The 18237-nt window shown below is 41.1% G+C and overlaps 1 protein-coding gene across 7 annotated transcripts in view; it reads right to left on the bottom strand.

Moving 5' to 3' along the window:
- Scaf4 (SR-related CTD associated factor 4) overlaps positions 1-18237 on the bottom strand; it is a 63244-nt gene that overhangs the window by 30291 nt on the left and 14716 nt on the right. For 6 of the 7 annotated variants that reach the window (XM_059277243.1, XM_059277237.1, XM_059277239.1 and 3 more), the window contains exons 2-7: positions 10186-10269; positions 9308-9352; positions 5525-5686; positions 3594-3729; positions 2876-3015; positions 2166-2342 (exon numbers count right to left, since the gene is read on the bottom strand). In XM_059277243.1, the coding sequence (XP_059133226.1) occupies positions 2166-2342; positions 2876-3015; positions 3594-3729; positions 5525-5686; positions 9308-9352; positions 10186-10269 (744 nt within the window). The remainder of the gene's footprint in view (positions 1-2165; positions 2343-2875; positions 3016-3593; positions 3730-5524; positions 5687-9307; positions 9353-10185; positions 10270-18237) is intronic. The other variant, XM_059277242.1, reaches the window with a different exon arrangement.

Below are 18237 nucleotides of genomic sequence, written 5' to 3'. Positions count from 1 at the left end.
ACAGCATAGAAACTCTAGCTGAATTTCGACTATGCTACTCCTCGGAATATTCTCAGGCAGATCTACATTGTTAATTTTTACAAGGATTTACAGCCTACTCATCTGCCTGAAAACACTTCAAAATGTGCTGACTTTCTACAGTACACAAACTAACTCAAGCCAAACTCCACATGGCTGCAGGGACAGCTCAGCAGTTGAGAGCACTGGCTGCTCTTCCAGAGGACCCAGTTCAGTTCCCAGCACCCACATGTTGGCTCACAGCCCTCTGTAACTCCAGTTCCAGGGAATTGGATGCCTTCTCTGACCTCCACAGGCATCAGGCATGTACATGGTTCACATTATACATTCAGGCAAAACATTTATACACATAAAATACATCTAAGAAAAATCTTCCCATCCAATCATCCACTGATCACAGATGCCACTTATGGCTTATCTGAAGAACCTATACATAAGACCATGAAGAGCCCAAGTAAGCCTGAGAAAGAACTAAGCAGAGGGACATGTGGAAGTAAAGTATGTATGTATACATGTGCTGGGTGGTCAGGTACTAGCATGGGCTAAGACCCTGAGTTCAATTCCTAGCACCAGATATACAGCTCTTTCACTGTTAAGATGCAGAAATTGTGTGACAAGACAGTGTCAAACAAAAACAAAAACAAACAAACAAACAAAAACCCACTTAAAAACCAAAATAGAAGAACCAGAGAGACGAACACTGGATACAGAAGTAGACAACTATTTGAAGAATACAGAGCCTTTTTTTTTTTTTTTGGAGGGTGGGGGCAGGTGGGTAATAAAAAACAGGGAGATTTCTAAATGAAAAGCACACAGGAACTTATGTTCACTTGTACATGGAAATAGACCTGTAAGCACACATACAAACACATCTTTTCAAAGCACTGTGGAATAGCTTCCTTTTGCTTTATAACTCTGTATTCTCTTTCCCCTACAAATATATATTCCTTATTCGTGTGTGTGTGTGTGTGTGTGTGTGTGTGTGTGTATACACACCAGGTATACGCTGGGTGACCAGCATGCACCACGCAGCTTTACATGGACACGGCCGGGGATGTGACCTCAGGTCATCACTCCTGCACAGCGAGCACTTTACTGACTACACCATCTCTCTAGCCCTGTTCATTCCTTTTTTACTCAAAATCTAATCCAGTCTTTCTTAAAATCAGTAGCAACTTATTAATCTTAAGCTAAAATAATGAAAATTGGCATTTACCTACCACATTGATTATTGGTGATAAAATTTTTATATCTTATGTTAGAAAGAATCAAATTTTAGAGATCATGATATCAAACATGTCATTTAATGCTACAATTTTCAAACTATCTTTTTTTTTTTAAATTATAAAACTGGAAAAGGAAATTTTAAATAGTCCTAACCCTAACAAAAACACAAGAGACCAAAGTCGAGCTGTCTGGGTTGAAGCCCACAGCACACTCACACCCTGGTAACAGTATCTAAACCATGCCTGGTAAGTTCCACTCTCAGATGCTCCCAGGGGTCTCTCCCCTCCCCTTGCTTCCTGTCCACTTTAAACTGAAGAGGTTCATCTGCCACGTGGTCGTGCTGCAGCCACGGATTCAACTCTTGGACACCAGGAACCCAAATTCACCTTTCCTGTTTCAATTGTTCTCTTGGGTATTTGGTCACAGTCACACAGAAACAGAGCTCCTAAGGATGGCAAGGCCCACTGAGTAAGCAGAGATGCTGGGGTCACCCCAGGACTCCCGTCCCAGACATGATAACTACAGTTATCACAGCATCAGCCAATGTCTATCAGTAGCAAAATAGATAACCTGAGGTCGCCATCTACTGGAATCTTAATAACCATTCACACTGAATGGACACAGACCTAACAATAAAGACCAGAACAAAAGCTCAGACCCGTAGTATATTACTTCTGGAAAACATACACCAAAACACGACAGCATCCTTGCTAGGTACGAGTCGGCTAGTGAAGAATTTCCTTCTCTTCACTTTTCTTTATTCTGTAAACTTGTTTATAGCAAGTCTGCATGACACGTATAACCAGGAAAAACACATTTTGATATTGAGGAGACAAACTCATCAAACCACAAACGAACAATCAGAGAAGCTGCAGATGCAGAGAGCCCACAATGCATATGGCGATGTGAGAGGCGCGTACCTTGTCGAATGCAGTTTTTTGCTCAGGTGGGGGGAAAGCAGCGTTCTGCTCAGGTGGCTGTGCAGGAGCTGTCTTTAACTGAGCTGTGATAGCCTGAACCTGGGCCATCACAGCACTGTCAAGGGCGGGAGACTGTGGTTTTGGAGGCTGTTGAAAAGTCTGAAGGATCTGCTGAAGCTTAAAGAATGGGAAAACTGATAAACCACACAACAAAGCATCATCATCATCAAAGTTACTTTACTAAAAAGAAAAGAATCTCAGAGTGACTGCAATAGCATAGGCGGAAAGTACACTGGGCAGAGCCCACCTTTCATCATGGCTACATTTGTGAATGAACATTACAATGTACTGATTACAGTTAAAAATGTATGCTGACAATCCCAAAGATACAAACAAGCTCAAAGAAAAGAGAAAACACATGGAATTGTAACAGCAAGTTTTCTAGAAATACGGAACATTTCACTCCATATAATCTGAGTCAGTCGGAACTACTAGAAATGTGAGCAACAACGCCTGCCACCTTATCATTGCCTTATTTCCACATTCACATTTCCCTCGTTAGCTCTAACTCCTTACATTTGCTTCCTAGTGAAGGCTACTCTGGTGGAAAAGAAGACATTTTCTCCCATCAAGGAGCGTAGGAAGGAGAAATGGGAAACAACGCCAACAGAACCTAGCTCTGCAAACCATTTGCTCATTCAGCAGCTTACCTGTTGGCCTTGAGTTGTCTGAAACAGTTGAGCCACAGCAGCAAAGGCGTCAGAGCTGGGCAACTGTGGCACGGTAGGCATGGAGTTTGTGGGAGCTTGTGCAAGTTCAGAAGAGGCTTTTACTGGGGGTGGAGGTGAGCCTAAAAAGCAAAGGGCATTAGGCCTCAAAAAAAAAAAAGTCAACACACCCCGACCCCCACCCGTTTAAAACACCTTCAAGTTTTGCTGCTAAAACAAAATTCTGTCCAGTTTAACTTGTAAGATATATACTATATATAAGAAGTGACAAAGGGCACATTCCCATTTGAAGTAAGAATTATAAGAAGAAAAACTGCCTTCCAAATGCACACTCAAGTTTCCTTCCTATGGGAAAGTTCTACCAACACAGAAACAAAACCTTTCATGTAGACAAACTCAATTCTCTTTAAACTTTTCTTTTGTTAGAAAGAAAGAAAGAAGTGAAGTTTTTTTCATTCAATCTAGTCTGACTATGGTTTTCCTGCCAACTCCTCCAAGGTCCTCCCTCCCTCCCCTCTCTGAATCGACACCCTTTCTGTCTCTCATTAGAAAACAAACAGGCATATAGAGAATAAAAATAGAACATGATAAAGACAAAAACCAACCAACCAGAACAGGACAAACAAACAAACAGAAGAAAGAGCCAGAGAGGCCAGTGCGCTCTCAGGAACCTGTCTTGTGATCAGACACGCCACTGTACCTTCATTGTTGGTAACATTTTCTGCTACTGGAACAGCATTACTGGTTCCTGCTGCCATGTCCAAAAGAGGTTGAATAATTTCAATTTTGAATACTCCATTTTTTTGCCAAAGATTTAGCACACGAACTATTTTACTCTGTTATATGCAAGAAAATGAACATACAATAAATATTTATAGAAATAGCTTATCATATCTAATTTTAAAGAGAAACCATTACTGTTTCATTGGGGGGAAAAAAATCCATCAAAATCATTACCTAGTTTAACAACTCAAATTAACTTTTCCTCAGTGGTATAATCTAATGAAAGAAACACAGACAGACTATATACCTAGCAAATAAAAAAAGTTATTATTTGATTATCACTGTTCTTTACTAAGAGTTACAAAGAAAAACACTGACAAAACTCAATTATCTTAGAAAAATTAATGAACAACTTCTTCGGGATGATCAAGGCAGTTAACCACTATCCGCATGTGGTCACATATGCTTGTAACACCAGCACTCAAAAATGAAGACTGCAAATATGAGGCCCAATACCCTAGCACAAAATACAAATGAAAACAAAGCAGTTTTTAAGAAATTGGCTGATAACAGGAAAAAGATGTTTTGTGGCCAAGTAAGTGTGAAGGAGATCCAAACAAAATTGTGTTATTCATGGGTCCAGGGATTTTATTCTATAAAATTATGCTTCAAGAGTCTAAGAATATACACAGAGACTCGGCAATGCCACAGTGTTCCTATGAATGTCAACTGTCTCCATTCTCATTACTGAGTATTGTATCCATGAGTCCATGCCAAGAGAATGGGCCAGAGCTGCGGCAGACGGAAGAGAGCATCTAAACTGTAAAGGGGGCAACTTAACCCTTCACACCTTGGAAAAGGGCTAGTAAACTGTCCCACAACTAAACCTACATATCTGCTGGCCTTTACCCTTAGGGTTTTCTTTGAATCTTAATTCTAACACAGCAACACGGGAGGAGAAATAAGCATCCTTTCTCTCTGATGTGGTCAAACTGCAAATAAACCCAAGTTTCCTTCTGTTTCATCATTTCTTGAGGAAGCCAGGGAAACCAAAGCAGCAGGTTATGAGAGCATTCATTCATTAACACTGCTGTGCAGTTCCCACCTACTGAGAGAGCACTATGTGTGACTGTTAGGTTCCTTCTTTCTTTCTACAGTTCACTGTGAAACCGTGTGTGTGTGTGTGTGTGTGTGTGTGTGTGTGTGTGTGTGTGTGTGTGTGCGCGCGCGCGTGCTCTGCAGTCTTCTTGCAGATTAGTATCACTTACGTTCCTGCATGGTGGGAAGAACAATTCTGGGCCTTCTAAAATAGCAACAAACTGAGGCGGTATTTTCTCTACACAGCGCTGTTCATCATCCAAGTGCATCTTTGTAGCTCAGGCTTGCTGTCACTAGCTATCTTCCTGCAGATCCCACTAAGTGCTGAGAGGCCACCATGCCCAGCTACTCATATATATTTTTTTTAAAAAGATAATGCCTCCTCTACAAACCCTTTGGCTTCTTTTAATTGGGGTAAGAACATTTAACACGAACCATACCTTCTCTAAAAATACAGAGCTGTTCATTTGAAGTACCAAGTGTGGCAGATCTCAGAACTTCACCTTGCCTAACTAAAACTTTGGACCCACCACTAAGCAACTCCTCACACCCCACCACTCCCCAGCACTCACTGCTCTGCTGAGATTCTGTAACTCTGGTTCTTTCTACAATCCAACATTAGAAAAGCCCTTGTGCAGACACCAGGTGAATCTGCCATTTCACAAGGAAGCCAGACTAGAAGTGACCACTGCAGAGAAACTAAAGACTAGAGAGAGCTTACTACATGAAGATAGTATTTAATAACATGAATCTAAACACATAAAAATACACACAACAAGAACACAAAACTTTACAAGTTATTAACTATACCTTATCTTCAGATGGACAAAGATACAAATATTGGAATGTAGCAGTTATATTTTTAGAGAATCTTGGCCCAAAAACATCTTTATCAGTTCCAAACTGATGACGAGACTGTCTCACAATGGAATCAATGACATATAATCCTGGAACCTTGTATTCCGGTTTACACTGCAAGGGTAAAGACACAATGTTAATATAAGAAAAGTAAACCCATGAGTGTGGTGGCACACACATTTAACCCCAGCATCCCTGAGGCAGAGACAGGTGGATCTCTATGAAACCCAGTTTGCTCTATCTAGTGAGTTCCAGGCCATCCGGGCTATACAGCAAAATGCTGAGCCCCACCCCCACCCCCAACAGAGAAATCCAAAGCAAATCTGATAGCCATTATCTCGTGAGTATGCAGCTCTACACAGCCATTGTCCACTATGCAGAAAAGCCACGTAACTGGCTGTCAAACTTCAAGTCTGTGAACACTTACATTCTTTGATATCTCAGTCTCCAAAGACTTTCCCCCAGATCCTTGACTTCCTCTCTGAAACTTTCCAGAGGCCATTACCAACCCACGTATAAGTCTCTGATTAAATAATTTCCACCTTTTGAAATTACTAAAAAATACTTTTAAACATGCTAGGTTTTACCAGAGAAATAAAGTGTAAAAGGAAAGGCCATTTGGGTCTATAAACTGGGCGAAGGAAAAACAAAACACTAAAAGGCCTAACCCTTCACAGAAAACAATTCAGCAACAAAAACAAAGCCTTCTTTGACCTTAAGGGTTTATGCTAAGGAAAACAATATGCATGGACATTTTCCTTTAATTTAGCACCTTCAATGAGCAATAACTAGAGAGTGGCTAAGGAAATCATAGTACCAACCACACCAAGGGTTCTTTTGTAGATGTTTATAATATATTCAGTAGGAAAGGCAAGCCAACAACAGGTACTGTGCCCATTTTCCTTAGAAAGAAACCTCAGGAGATTCAGAGCACATGCATGGTAACAGGAGGCAGAAGCACACACGCACTCCATGTTCTCCCCATTGACTTCTCTGCCTTTTGATCTGCTGCTACAAGAAGCTTCTGACTGACAAAACTACTACGGACTTCATGGCCCAAAGGCAGTCAGTGGATTAAGATGTCTAAGATCCCTCTCAGTTCTCTACTGAGAAAGACATGCTAACTACACACGTTAAGACAACACACCACCGTACAACAGAAAACAGTTCACGATGGCAACAGGGAAGAGTCAGGAAGTTCATCTGAAAAACTCACAGGAGAATTAATGCCAACAGAGTGGATGGGGCAAAGGGCATGGAACAGGCAGGCCCTCAGGCTTGGGGAAGGTCCCAACACAAAGACAACTGCTGTGGGATGTATGGCAAATGTGTTGCTAATTAATCAATAAAACACTGATTGGCCGTTGGCTAGGCAGGAAGTATAGGCGGGGCAAGGAGGAGAATAAAGCTGGGAAGTGGAAGGCTGAGTCAGAGAGACACTGCCAGCTGCCATGATGAGAAACAGCATGTGAAGATGCCGGTAAGCCACGAGCCATGTGGCAATGTACAGATTAATGAAAATGGATTAATTTAAGCTGTAAGAACAGTTAGCAAGAAGCCTGCCACGGCCATACAGTTTGTAACCAATATAAGTCTCTGTGTTTACTTGGTCGGGTCTGAGGCTGTGGGACTGGCAGGTGATAGAGATTTGTCCTGACTGTGGGCCAGGCAGGAAAACTCAAGCAACAAATGGCGTCCAATGTGGTGGCAAGAGTTTCCACCTAAAAACTGAGAAAAAAGATTCTAAAATGGAGCTAAAAACAGTTCCTAATTGTCTCTCTCAAATGAGCGGCAGCTGCCGGTTTGAGCTACTGGCAGGTTCCTAGTGTGCAAGCTCTACCTGCTGTATGGCGGGAATGAGGCCTCTGCAAGTGGCACATTAAACTGCATGGTGGATTTAGCTTTTGCTAGTACAAAACAAAAAAAGAGGTTTCTGGGCTACATGCTGCTTGGATAAAAGCATAGACCCATGATAGCTTCCAGAGCTGGCGGTAAAAGTAGCCATGTTGGGAAGCTGAGGTGGGCGGAGCCAGCAGCCACAGCTGCTGCAGTTTAAGGCAAGAGATTCACAATAAGACAGATTCAGATGTAATAGTTCACAATGTGTGTAAAAGATATGTAGGCTTGAAAGAGACAAAAAAGGTGATATATAGAGTTATAGAAACAAATACATAGTTTTAAAAAATAAAGTCTTTAAAGAGACAGTAAAATTAATATAAAAAATAAGCCATGTGAAGATGACTATTACACAGAGAATCTGGATTGTGTTGTCTTTGGGATTTTTAACTGCAGAAAAACATTTGATTGTAAAAGCTGTTCAGTTATGCCAAAATGTATATTTTAAAGATACCTTGACTTCAAAATTTGGATATAAGGATATGTTACTTTGGAAAGGAGACTCTGCTTTTGTTCCCACAGAAAGCCAAAGGCTATGGATTTGTTCAAGATTAAGATACATCAGGTTTGACCAGCCAAGACCCCCTGAAGGTCTCCGATGACACCATGGCCCAGATGATCCAACATCCAGAATGGTTTGAAGGCATCTGGCTCAGACGATACAGCCTCATGGACTATTCCATAATTCTAAAATTTTCTTTGTTTCCCCATAAGATACAGCGCCCCCTTCCAGCAGGAAGTAGTAAGAGAAGCTACGCCCAAATTCCCAAATTATATGTAATTTTACTTTGTTAAGGTTAAAACCTTCCTTTTTGAAAAAAAAAAAAAAAGGGGAAGTGCTGTGGGATGTATGGCAAATGTGTTGCTAATTAATCAATAAAACACTGATTGGCCGTTGGCTAGGCAGGAAGTATAGGCGGGGCAAGGAGGAGAATAAAGCTGGGAAGTGGAAGGCTGAGTCAGAGAGACACTGCCAGCTGCCATGATGAGAAACAGCATGTGAAGATGCCGGTAAGCCACGAGCCATGTGGCAATGTATAGATTAATGAAAATGGATTAATTTAAGCTGTAAGAACAGTTAGCAAGAAGCCTGCCACGGCCATACAGTTTGTAACCAATATAAGTCTCTGTGTTTACTTGGTCGGGTCTGAGGCTGTGGGACTGGCAGGTGATAGAGATTTGTCCTGACTGTGGGCCAGGCAGGAAGGCAGGAAAACTCAAGCAACAGACAACCAACTCTGTTGTCAGCTAGGGCAGAAGCTGAGCGCAAAACTTTTCGTCAATATTCAATCAATGTCAGTAAAATGAAAACTTACCTTGTAAAACTTCCGTGTTTAAAAAAATTCAGTAACTTTTGTTTTTCAAGACAGGGTTTTTCTGTAGGTTTGGAGCCTGTTCTGTATCTCGCTCTGTAGCCCAGGCTGGCCTTGAACTCACAGAGATCCACCTGGCTCTGCCTTCCGAGTGCTGGGATTAAAGGCGTGCGCCACTACCGCCCAGGTCAGTAACTGTTTTTTAAAACCATTTATTTTTCGTGTAAGAGTGTTCTGTCTGTGCATCTGTATGTGCACCATGTGCAAGTCTGGTACCCAAAGAGGCCAAAAGAATGCCTAGGAGTCCCTGAAACTGGAATTACGAAAGAGTGTGAGCACCACGTGGGTGTTAGGGAGTGAACCTAGGTCTTCTGGAAGAGCCTTCAGTGTTCTTACCTTGTTGAGCAATGGCTCCAACCCCAGAAACTACTTTTTTTCTAGAGTGTTTTTAGAAGCATAGATCCAATTCCAGTTCACACATGTAAATACATAGCATAAGTAAACACGGTAATAATGAAACAGTTACCTTTTTGATGAACTTCTCTACTATCTGAACAACATGCTTATAGAGCTGAAAAAGAACAGAAAGTTACAGCCAGTTTATACACTTCTACATTTCTTACAATCAGTGAAAGCACTCAAAGCCTTGACATTTTTAACTGGCAATTAACTCAAAGAGCAGTTAGAAACAGTTCAAAATCAACAAATGCAAAAAAATCTTGAGAAAGGGATTAATCAAAACAAAAACTACACACTCCTTTCCCAGGAGAATGTGCTTTCTTAACCAACCTTCACGAAACAAGGTTATCAGGCTATCAGGACATGGTAGAGAACAGAACCAAAATGAAGTCATAACATTCCTAAATTGTGCCATTGACTAAAATGTGATCCTGGGTAACATAGTTGAGTTCCCAAAGCCCAAGTTTTGACTTTTTTTTCTCATAAGAAGACAATATCTCACAGCTGGTTTATAAGAATTGAAATAGTATTGTCACAAACCTCCAGCAAAACTTAATTCACAAGATAAACTCTGATGTTAATAATATTTTAAATAGCCAAGCACACGCCTTTAATCCCAGCACTCAGGAGGCAGAGCCAGGCCTGTGAGTTCAAGGCCAGCCTGGTCTACAGAGATCCAGGACAGGCACCAAAACTACATGGAGAAACTCTGCCTTTAAAAAAAAAAAAAAACCCAATAAATAAATAAAATTTTAGGTGATTCAAAAGCAGAGCTGGCAAGATGGCTGAGTGGGTTAGGGTGTTTCTTACAGAAGCCTGGCCAACTGAACTGGATCCACAACCCATATCAAGGTGGAAGATGAGAACTGACTCCATAAGGCAGGCTTTGAACTTTTACATGTCACACCCCTCACCCGTCAATAATAATTAAAGATTTATTCTCACCTTAATAGCTTTGATAGCAGCTTTAGTAATCAGAATCATCTTGGCTCTAGAGATGGGAGGTTTCATATCCATAAGTGAAAAAAGCTTAAAAAAAAAAAAGAAATAAAGGTAAATTCAAGGGTCAATTCCCCTTGTTTTACAAAGATATTTATATCCATTGGCCAAGAGAACAACAAATCTTTGTAACTAAAATTTGTCAATTTGGCTACATATCCAACATCAACTTTTCTATATACCTGTATCATCACGTAGGAAAAAAATCAATCGAGAGGATCACATTAAAAAGAAAAAAAAGTATGAATACAGAGGCAAAAACATTTAAAAAGTTACAAAATCAGTCTTTCACAAAACTAAAAACCGTGAGGAGAAACAACACAGCTCCTCCTGGATGGAGTGTGGCAACAGTGTGATTTTATCAATGTTTAATTTCAGGTCCAAATCTTACTGAGGCTTTAAAGGACTTTCAATAACCTTAAGGTCATTTAGATAAACATGTAAAAAAGTCAAGCAACAGATTTAAAATGCCATTATGAAGAAAGATCCAAATATCTGTGATGCTAATGTTCAAAATTTCTTCATTTAAAACCCAGCCCACAACTCATAGTCAGACCTAAGTTTAATGAATCTTTACAGCAAGCAATCAGGTAATCTTTTGATGCCAAAACACGCAATATTCTTTCCCCAAAAAATAAGTCCAACTAAGATATTAATAATCAGAGTCTGAGAAGGTAATAAATATAAAATCCTGAAATTAAGCACTGAGGAGATTAGGTCTGGATGTGACAGTGAACCTTTAATCTCCTCGGTAGTTGGGAGGCAGAGGTAGACAGATCTCTCTGAGCTCCAGGTCAGCCAGGGATACGGAGGGTCCCTGTCCCTGGGGAGATGGTTCGGCAGCACAAGGGCAGAAGGTGCTGTATGGTGGTTTGTCCTTGTAACCTCAGGCTGGAAGAAGCCGGGCAGACCGGAGGTGCATGACACTTGAGGCTGTCCTCTACACACACACACACACACACACACACACACACACACACACACACACACAGTCACTCACTCACTCACGCATGCACGATGCACTCAACTTTTAGGCAACACTCACCTGAAGAACTCTCTAATAACTGTCAAGCACATTTCAGGGGTTTCTGAGCCATCTCCATTTCCTCCCAGCTAACTAATGTCTCAAGTGTACCATACTGACTAGATAATACAGCATGTCTAAAAAACGAGTCTCTTCCTAGGGAAAGCAGCCCTACCTGGCAGCACAGCCTAGAAAGTTACAATTTCATACCTCTTTAAAACTAGGGACAGTTTATACCTACATATACAAAAGGCATGGGATGGGGGGTGGGGTGCAACAATGTAGGAACCAGATACTCTAAGCAGAAAAAGCTCAAAATTGTCTATAAATGTTAAGAAAACTGGAGAAACTACTTAAGGTATTATGTACAAATTCATTTTCTGAGGAGATTCTAAAAGACACCAATTCTTTATTATTTCCCAAGCAGTAAGAGGCACATTGCTCTTTGAGGAGATCTGAGTTTGGTTCCCAGCACCCAGGGTGGGTGGCTCACCAGTTTATAACTCTAGCTCCAGGAGATCTAATCCCCTCTTCTGGCCTCTGTGGGCACCTACATTCATGTGCACATACAAATAAATTCATATTCATTCTCTCTCTCTCTCTCTCTCTCTCTCTCTCTCTCTCTCTCTCTCTCTCTCAAAACACTAACGGAAAAGTAGAAAGGATACAGTAATGGGTAAAGCTATGCAAATCAGTGAACTAAGACAACTTTAACTATTTCAACTTAAAAACTCTAAAACTGATTCATAAACATACAGCACATGTTTACTATTCTTTCCACTCTGTACCTTAAAACACAGATCTCAAGAGCAGATTTTTCTAATGCCTCAGACTGCACATATTAAGTCATGCCAACAGTAAGCAAGTCACTGATTTTTTAAAGTCCAATGAGCATACAAGACCGCCACTGCTTCCAAGTAAAAACAAACCGTCACAGTCAATCTAAAAATTAAAGCACAATCATAGAGCAACAGTCAATATTCAGGCAAAAGAGTAACAAGAGGCGCATAAAGAAGAAAAGAGTGCTTCCATAACTAGCATGCATAAGGTAGCAGCATGACCTCATCGCCTCTCAGATGTTTTCATGTCACTCGTAGAAAGGAAAAATGTCAAATCTAGTCTATTCCAAAGTTGACACTTCTGAATGGTGTATCCAATGCTGCTTACCGTTTACACACAGTACCGACCATGATAGGGAATTCAAGAAGCAAAAAACGCCAGGCGGGCATACTCTCCTCTCTGAATGTTGCATTCACCAGCAATGAAACAGAATGTGGACTGTGCACTCAACAGCCAGCAGACATGCAAATGGATCTTTAACACTAAACAGGTCCATGTTTGAAACAGAAATATCTTCCAGGAAGAAAGCTGAGGAGTTTGTGCTAAAAGGAAACCTAGGGTCTACTGAAAGTTGGGGATAAAAAAGTACAACACAGCAGAGCTTGGACAAGAGCACCAGAGCAAAGTGAAATCCTGTAACTCAAAAATGCACCTGGCACTTTCAAATACTCGAAGGCTAAGAACACAAGCCAAACCTTGTTCTTTCATTTAGGAACTTACGAGGGTATAAGACGTGAAGGATCTGTCTATTAGTGTATTTGTGTGTGACATGAAATCAGGTGTGAGCATATCACGGTACACGTGGAGGGGGCAGAGGACAACATAGGTAGCCAGTTTTCTCTTTCCACTGTGGATCCCAGGGACAGACTCAGGTCCTCTAACCGCCTGTAAATAGCCCTTGTCCACTGAACCACCTTGCAGAACCCAGGCATGAGTTTTTCACAGTGGTTAGGATTGCACACAAGCAGAAATGCACTGGGGAGCTAATTTTTTACTCAAAAGTTCAACAAACATCACATTCAGCATAGAGGCAGCAGGACCATCTACAAAACTACTAGAGGTACCCCTGGTTGACCTGGATTCAAGAAGTAGCCCTGCCTGCCTCTGCCTCTCAGTGCTGAGATTAAAGTGTGTGCACCACACCTAGCCTATGCTTCAGAACTTTACAGATGACCTTACCTGTTAAGCATCGTTAGGTTCCCAGGGCACCTGAGTTTCTTTTTAGAAGAACTTGACTCTCCTTCACCAACTATTTTTAAGTCTTAGAGCTGTGAATTTGTATTTGATGTAATTGGAGAAAAAACACTTTAGGAAAGCTTCAAAATTGGAGATTTAAAAATCTAAAGTTGATAGTTACCAGTATCTTACTGACTTCAAAGCACAAACTCACAACATCTCTATCTTTTTACAAGTCACAGTGGTTCCTTGCTATATAGCTCACTAGCTTCATTAGGTGTGACCCACTTCCGTGGAAACACTCTCCTGGTAACCATGTGCTCCAACACTCATTACTGGGACACAAGTACTAAGAGCCTGTCAGGGAGACATGAGTCCATGTCACAGATGAGCATGTTAAGGTCCAAGAATCGGTCCCAGCTGCTATGCTAACATCCCAGCCCTAAGTTACTACAATACAAATGTGTTTGTGTGCGTGTGCATGGGTGTGGAAGGCAGAGGTCAACCTGAGCTTCCTTGCTTAGGAGCCATTCATCCTTAAAAAAAAAAAATAAAGGGTCTCTCATTGGTCTGGAGTTCACTAATTAAACTAAACTAGACTGGTTGGAGAGCAAACCCCACAGGTCTATCTCCTCAGTTTTTGGGATTACAATCACATGCTAAGAGGAAGCAGGCAGGGCCTGGCTGGAGGAAGACGACCACTGGGCAGGGCAGCCTTTGGAATTTGCACCTGATGTTACCCCCTTGCTTCACTGTGATGTAACATGTCTCAGCTGCTACAAACGGCTTCATGCCTTTGCTGCCTCCGTGGACTAAATAAAATCCTCTAAAATCTGAGCCCAGACAAGTCTTTCTTCCTTTCACTTGTCAAGTACTCTTGTCACAGTGACAAGAAAACAAGCCAATCTAGAGGGGCTGGAACGTTGCTCAATGTTAGGGCATTTGGTTCACATGTACAAGGCCCTAGGTTAGATTCCTACACTAAAAAAGAAAGAAAAACAAACCCCAGAAACCTACCCACGTTCAGGTGATCAGAATAGAAGGTTATTCAGAACTGTGCTTAATGTCACAAGATGGATGACCAGACACTGGTTTTGAGATCTCAATTTTGTCTTTGAGCACAGAAGAGCTATCAGTAGGCAGGCTTCTGTTCTGTACGGTGAGATTCTACTTTGTAAACACTCATGCAAGCACGTCCAGGCAAGACAAGGCCCCCACAGCAACTGCTTCTGAATTTGATCCCAGGTCTTTAAAAACAATACTGTATTACTGTCTTACGAATTATTAATTCATCTCTCAAATGGACTTATCTAAAAGTCCTTAATAGTTTTCTGTTTTCTTTTCCTGGTATCTATGGCTACCCTTCCTCACATGTACCAACCCCAATTTTAATTAAAATCAATTATGTTAAGCCCAACACAAAGGTTCATGACACCTGCTACTTGAGGAGTTATGGTAGAGGTTACAAGTTCAATGCCGGCCTGGATAATTTAGTGGGATCTTGTCTCAAAATAGAAAGTAAATAAAAATAAGCAACACATACTATTAATCTGTTTTCTATTTACAAGCAGTTTATCTCATCTAAAGTAAACAGCTTACTACTTAGTCCTTCTCCTCAAGAGCCAAGTTGCAATTTAATAATCTTAAATAAAAGAATTTGTCAAGGTCACCAGTACTGCCTGAGGAATCTCTCAGATTTATAAAGGCCAGCTTTGTGACAATCCATGACTTTGATTACAGCTACTGACTTTTCATAATTTGTTATTCTTGGTCAGAACACAAACCCAATAATCAACTAACTGCCCACAAAGTTTGGCTCTGCCACTGGCTAATGCTGAGAATGCAAATCATGCCAGACTCTGCTTACCTAAGAAAGTTAAGTGTGGAATACAAATATCAAAGCATTAATGCAGCACCTAGCGGAGAGTAAGTGCTCAAGAAGTCAGCTTGTTTCCAAGTACACCCTGGAAACAGTTCAAAGCAGTGCTTTCCAAACTAGAGGCTGAAGTCACAACTAAGAGACTTTTAATTTACTTGTCCTGTGGCACTGGCTCCCCACTAATGTCCCTTATAGAAAATGGCATAGAATCTGCATATTCTCTGGTATAATTTCAATCATCTCTAGACTACTTATAAGATGTAATACATAGCAAGTACTATGTAAAAATAAGTGTTATGATGTACTATTTAGGGAATAATGACAAGAAAAGTCTGTATTACAAACGAGGTAAGAGATCAATAATTTTTAGGCACGTGCCAGTGGGACAGGAGATTCTGAACCAATGGGCAGCCTGAGCAGGGTGTGTCTGTACATCACCACTCACAAGACTTCAAGTACTGCTTATACACAGCAAATTGAAGCCTTACCCTTTGGAACTTTCTACAGTTTTACCACAATATTTTTAAGGCAAGACTAGTTGACTTTGAGGGTAGGACTGGGTCAACTATACTGTTTCACAAAACTTTCAAGTTTTGTTTGTGGGCACTTAACACATAAGTACCTGAATCTAAGTGTAAATTAAGTCTTCCTGTGGATTGTGGTTAGAAAATAGGAAAGCACTGATTGGGTGGAGGGGGTCGTGTCATTTTAGAAATGAGAAAAATAAAGCCTGAACAGCTAAAATGGAGGGGGAGAAAGGAAACTCAAGACTGGTTATTTCTAACCAACATCCCAAAAAAGAACCAATTTAAACACAAAGCGCGAAAACCATGAAACTGCTCTTCCAACACCGTCTAATATGGAACACCACCAGACACGGAGGCACTAAGAGTTGGAAGACTGGACTCTAGATCTGAGCAGATTAGCCTTTCCAGGCCACAGCACCCACCTGTACAGTCTGTACTACCACCTACCTGTGAACACTGAGTGTTCCCAAGTGTGGTTCGGTGCAGCCCCCACCCCACCCCCACCAGCCTGCATTTCCATTCATTCGTCAACGGGAAGAGTCCATCAGGAAATAGTGTGAGGGTGAAGGCATGAGCTCCTCACACTCAGAAACAGCCCCATCTCAAAAGCCCAAGGATGAGGAGTGTTTTTTTTTTCTAATACCCATTTGCACTAACCAGCCTGAGTTAGCTCGGTGATCTATCAGTAGGACAACTTTTAAGAAAGTCTCCCATGACATTGTCCTTTCATGCTTGCCGGAGATACAAAGTACTTCAAACACAAAGAACCTCTCCTCGTCCTCATCCCTTCCTCCAGTAAACAGACCTAGGACACGGAACATGATGATTTAGACTGTGGTTCTTTTGGAATTCATTCACATTTGGGAATCAGACCAAATGGCATTTTACTAACTACACAAACCTGGGCAAATGTCTTAATTTTGTGTAACTGTAAGAAATACTACACACTAGACAATTTTAAAAGGTGTGCTGGGCAACTACATTCTCAGCCCACTACGCAATTTTTAAAGAATGTTTACTTATTTTTTAAGCAGGGTCTCTCTCAAACTGAAGACAATTCTCATGTTGCAATCTCCCACATGCCTCAGGAAATTCCTTACAGTTCCAGAAGCTGGTAAGTCCAAGGTGTCCCTTTTTGGTGAAGGCATTTGTCACCATGGCATCTCATGGCAAAGGACAGATGGTAAGAGAGCACAGGAGAGGAGAAGAGAGCAAGGGACCAAGCTTGCTTCTTTTTGTTGTTGTTGATTCTTCGAGATAGGGTTTCTCTGTGTTACCAGGCTTAGCTGTCCTGGAACTCACTTTGTAGACAAGGCCCAAGCTCACTTCTTAATAACCTGCTTTCACGATGATGGCATCAGTTTCCTGGTAACCCAACCATCTCTGATTAGGTCTCACCTCCTAACACACTTGCACAAACAGCATGAACATAATTCCATACACAAACATAATCATTCATACATGTCATTCTAGCTAACCATTCCAAACCACAACATTTTTTTTAATTTGAAAAAAGCATGTTAATAGTTATCTTGTTTCATAAGGTTGTTAAAATTAAATAAGGCACCGTACATATATCTCAAGCCTAATACCTGGCATATAAGCACTCAATATTGAGCAATATAATGCCCTGAAAATCTTGGTTGTTTTTTTTAAAATAAAGATTTATTTATTATGTATACAGTGTTCTGCTCACCAGAAGAGGGCACCAGGTCTCCTTACAGATGGTTGTGAGCCACCATGTGGCTGCTCAGAATTAAACTGGGGACTTCTGAAAGAACAAGTGATCTTAACCGCTGAGCCATCTCTCCAGTCTCTGTACTTACATGTGACTGTGGGGTGTGTGTGTGTGTGTGTGTGTGTGTGTGTGTACAGCACAAAGGTCATAGAATACTGTTCTGTCACTCTCTACCTTATTCCCCTGAAACAGGATCCCTCAGTGAAGTTAAGCATCCAGCGATGCTCCTGTCTCCACTCACCACAGCAATAGCATTACAAGCATGTTCATACAACCCACCAGTTTTTTACATGGTCCTCAAGCTTTGTATAGCCAAGTGCTTTTATTTTTATACTGATGTGGTGCTGCCCAAATGCTACACTAGGAGAAAGCTTTCTGGTGAAAAACCAGGAATACCAAGACCTTATTAACTAGCTCCCAGTCAGTCAATCTTTCTAGTGAAAAACCAGGAGTACCAAGACCTTATTAACTAACTCCCAGTCAGTCAATCTTTCCGGTGAAAAACCAGGAGTACCAAGACTTTAGTAACTCCCAGTCAATCGGTACCAATGGTTCCACCAGCGTTGCTTGTACTAACTAACCACAATTCAGCCCGAGGGGTTCCCTCACAAGACAAAATATTTGAAGTTGACCACCATGCCTTCCCCTTACCTTAACTACAGTAATGCCAAATGATATGATTCTGAGATCTAACTATCCCAGCTTATTTTTTAAGGGTGACACCCTAAAATTCCAGAGTTCAGATGTATTCCCAAATTAACATACCTTTAAGAGTGAATTAGCTTGACTGCTTTTCTACTGATGCAATAAGTTT

The sequence above is a fragment of the Peromyscus eremicus genome, chromosome 12 (assembly GCF_949786415.1).
Source record: "Peromyscus eremicus chromosome 12, PerEre_H2_v1, whole genome shotgun sequence".
In the NCBI taxonomy this organism is placed as follows: domain Eukaryota; kingdom Metazoa; phylum Chordata; class Mammalia; order Rodentia; family Cricetidae; genus Peromyscus; species Peromyscus eremicus.
The sequence above is the reverse complement of the archived record's forward strand: the minus strand, read 5'-3'. Positions and strand labels throughout refer to the sequence as shown.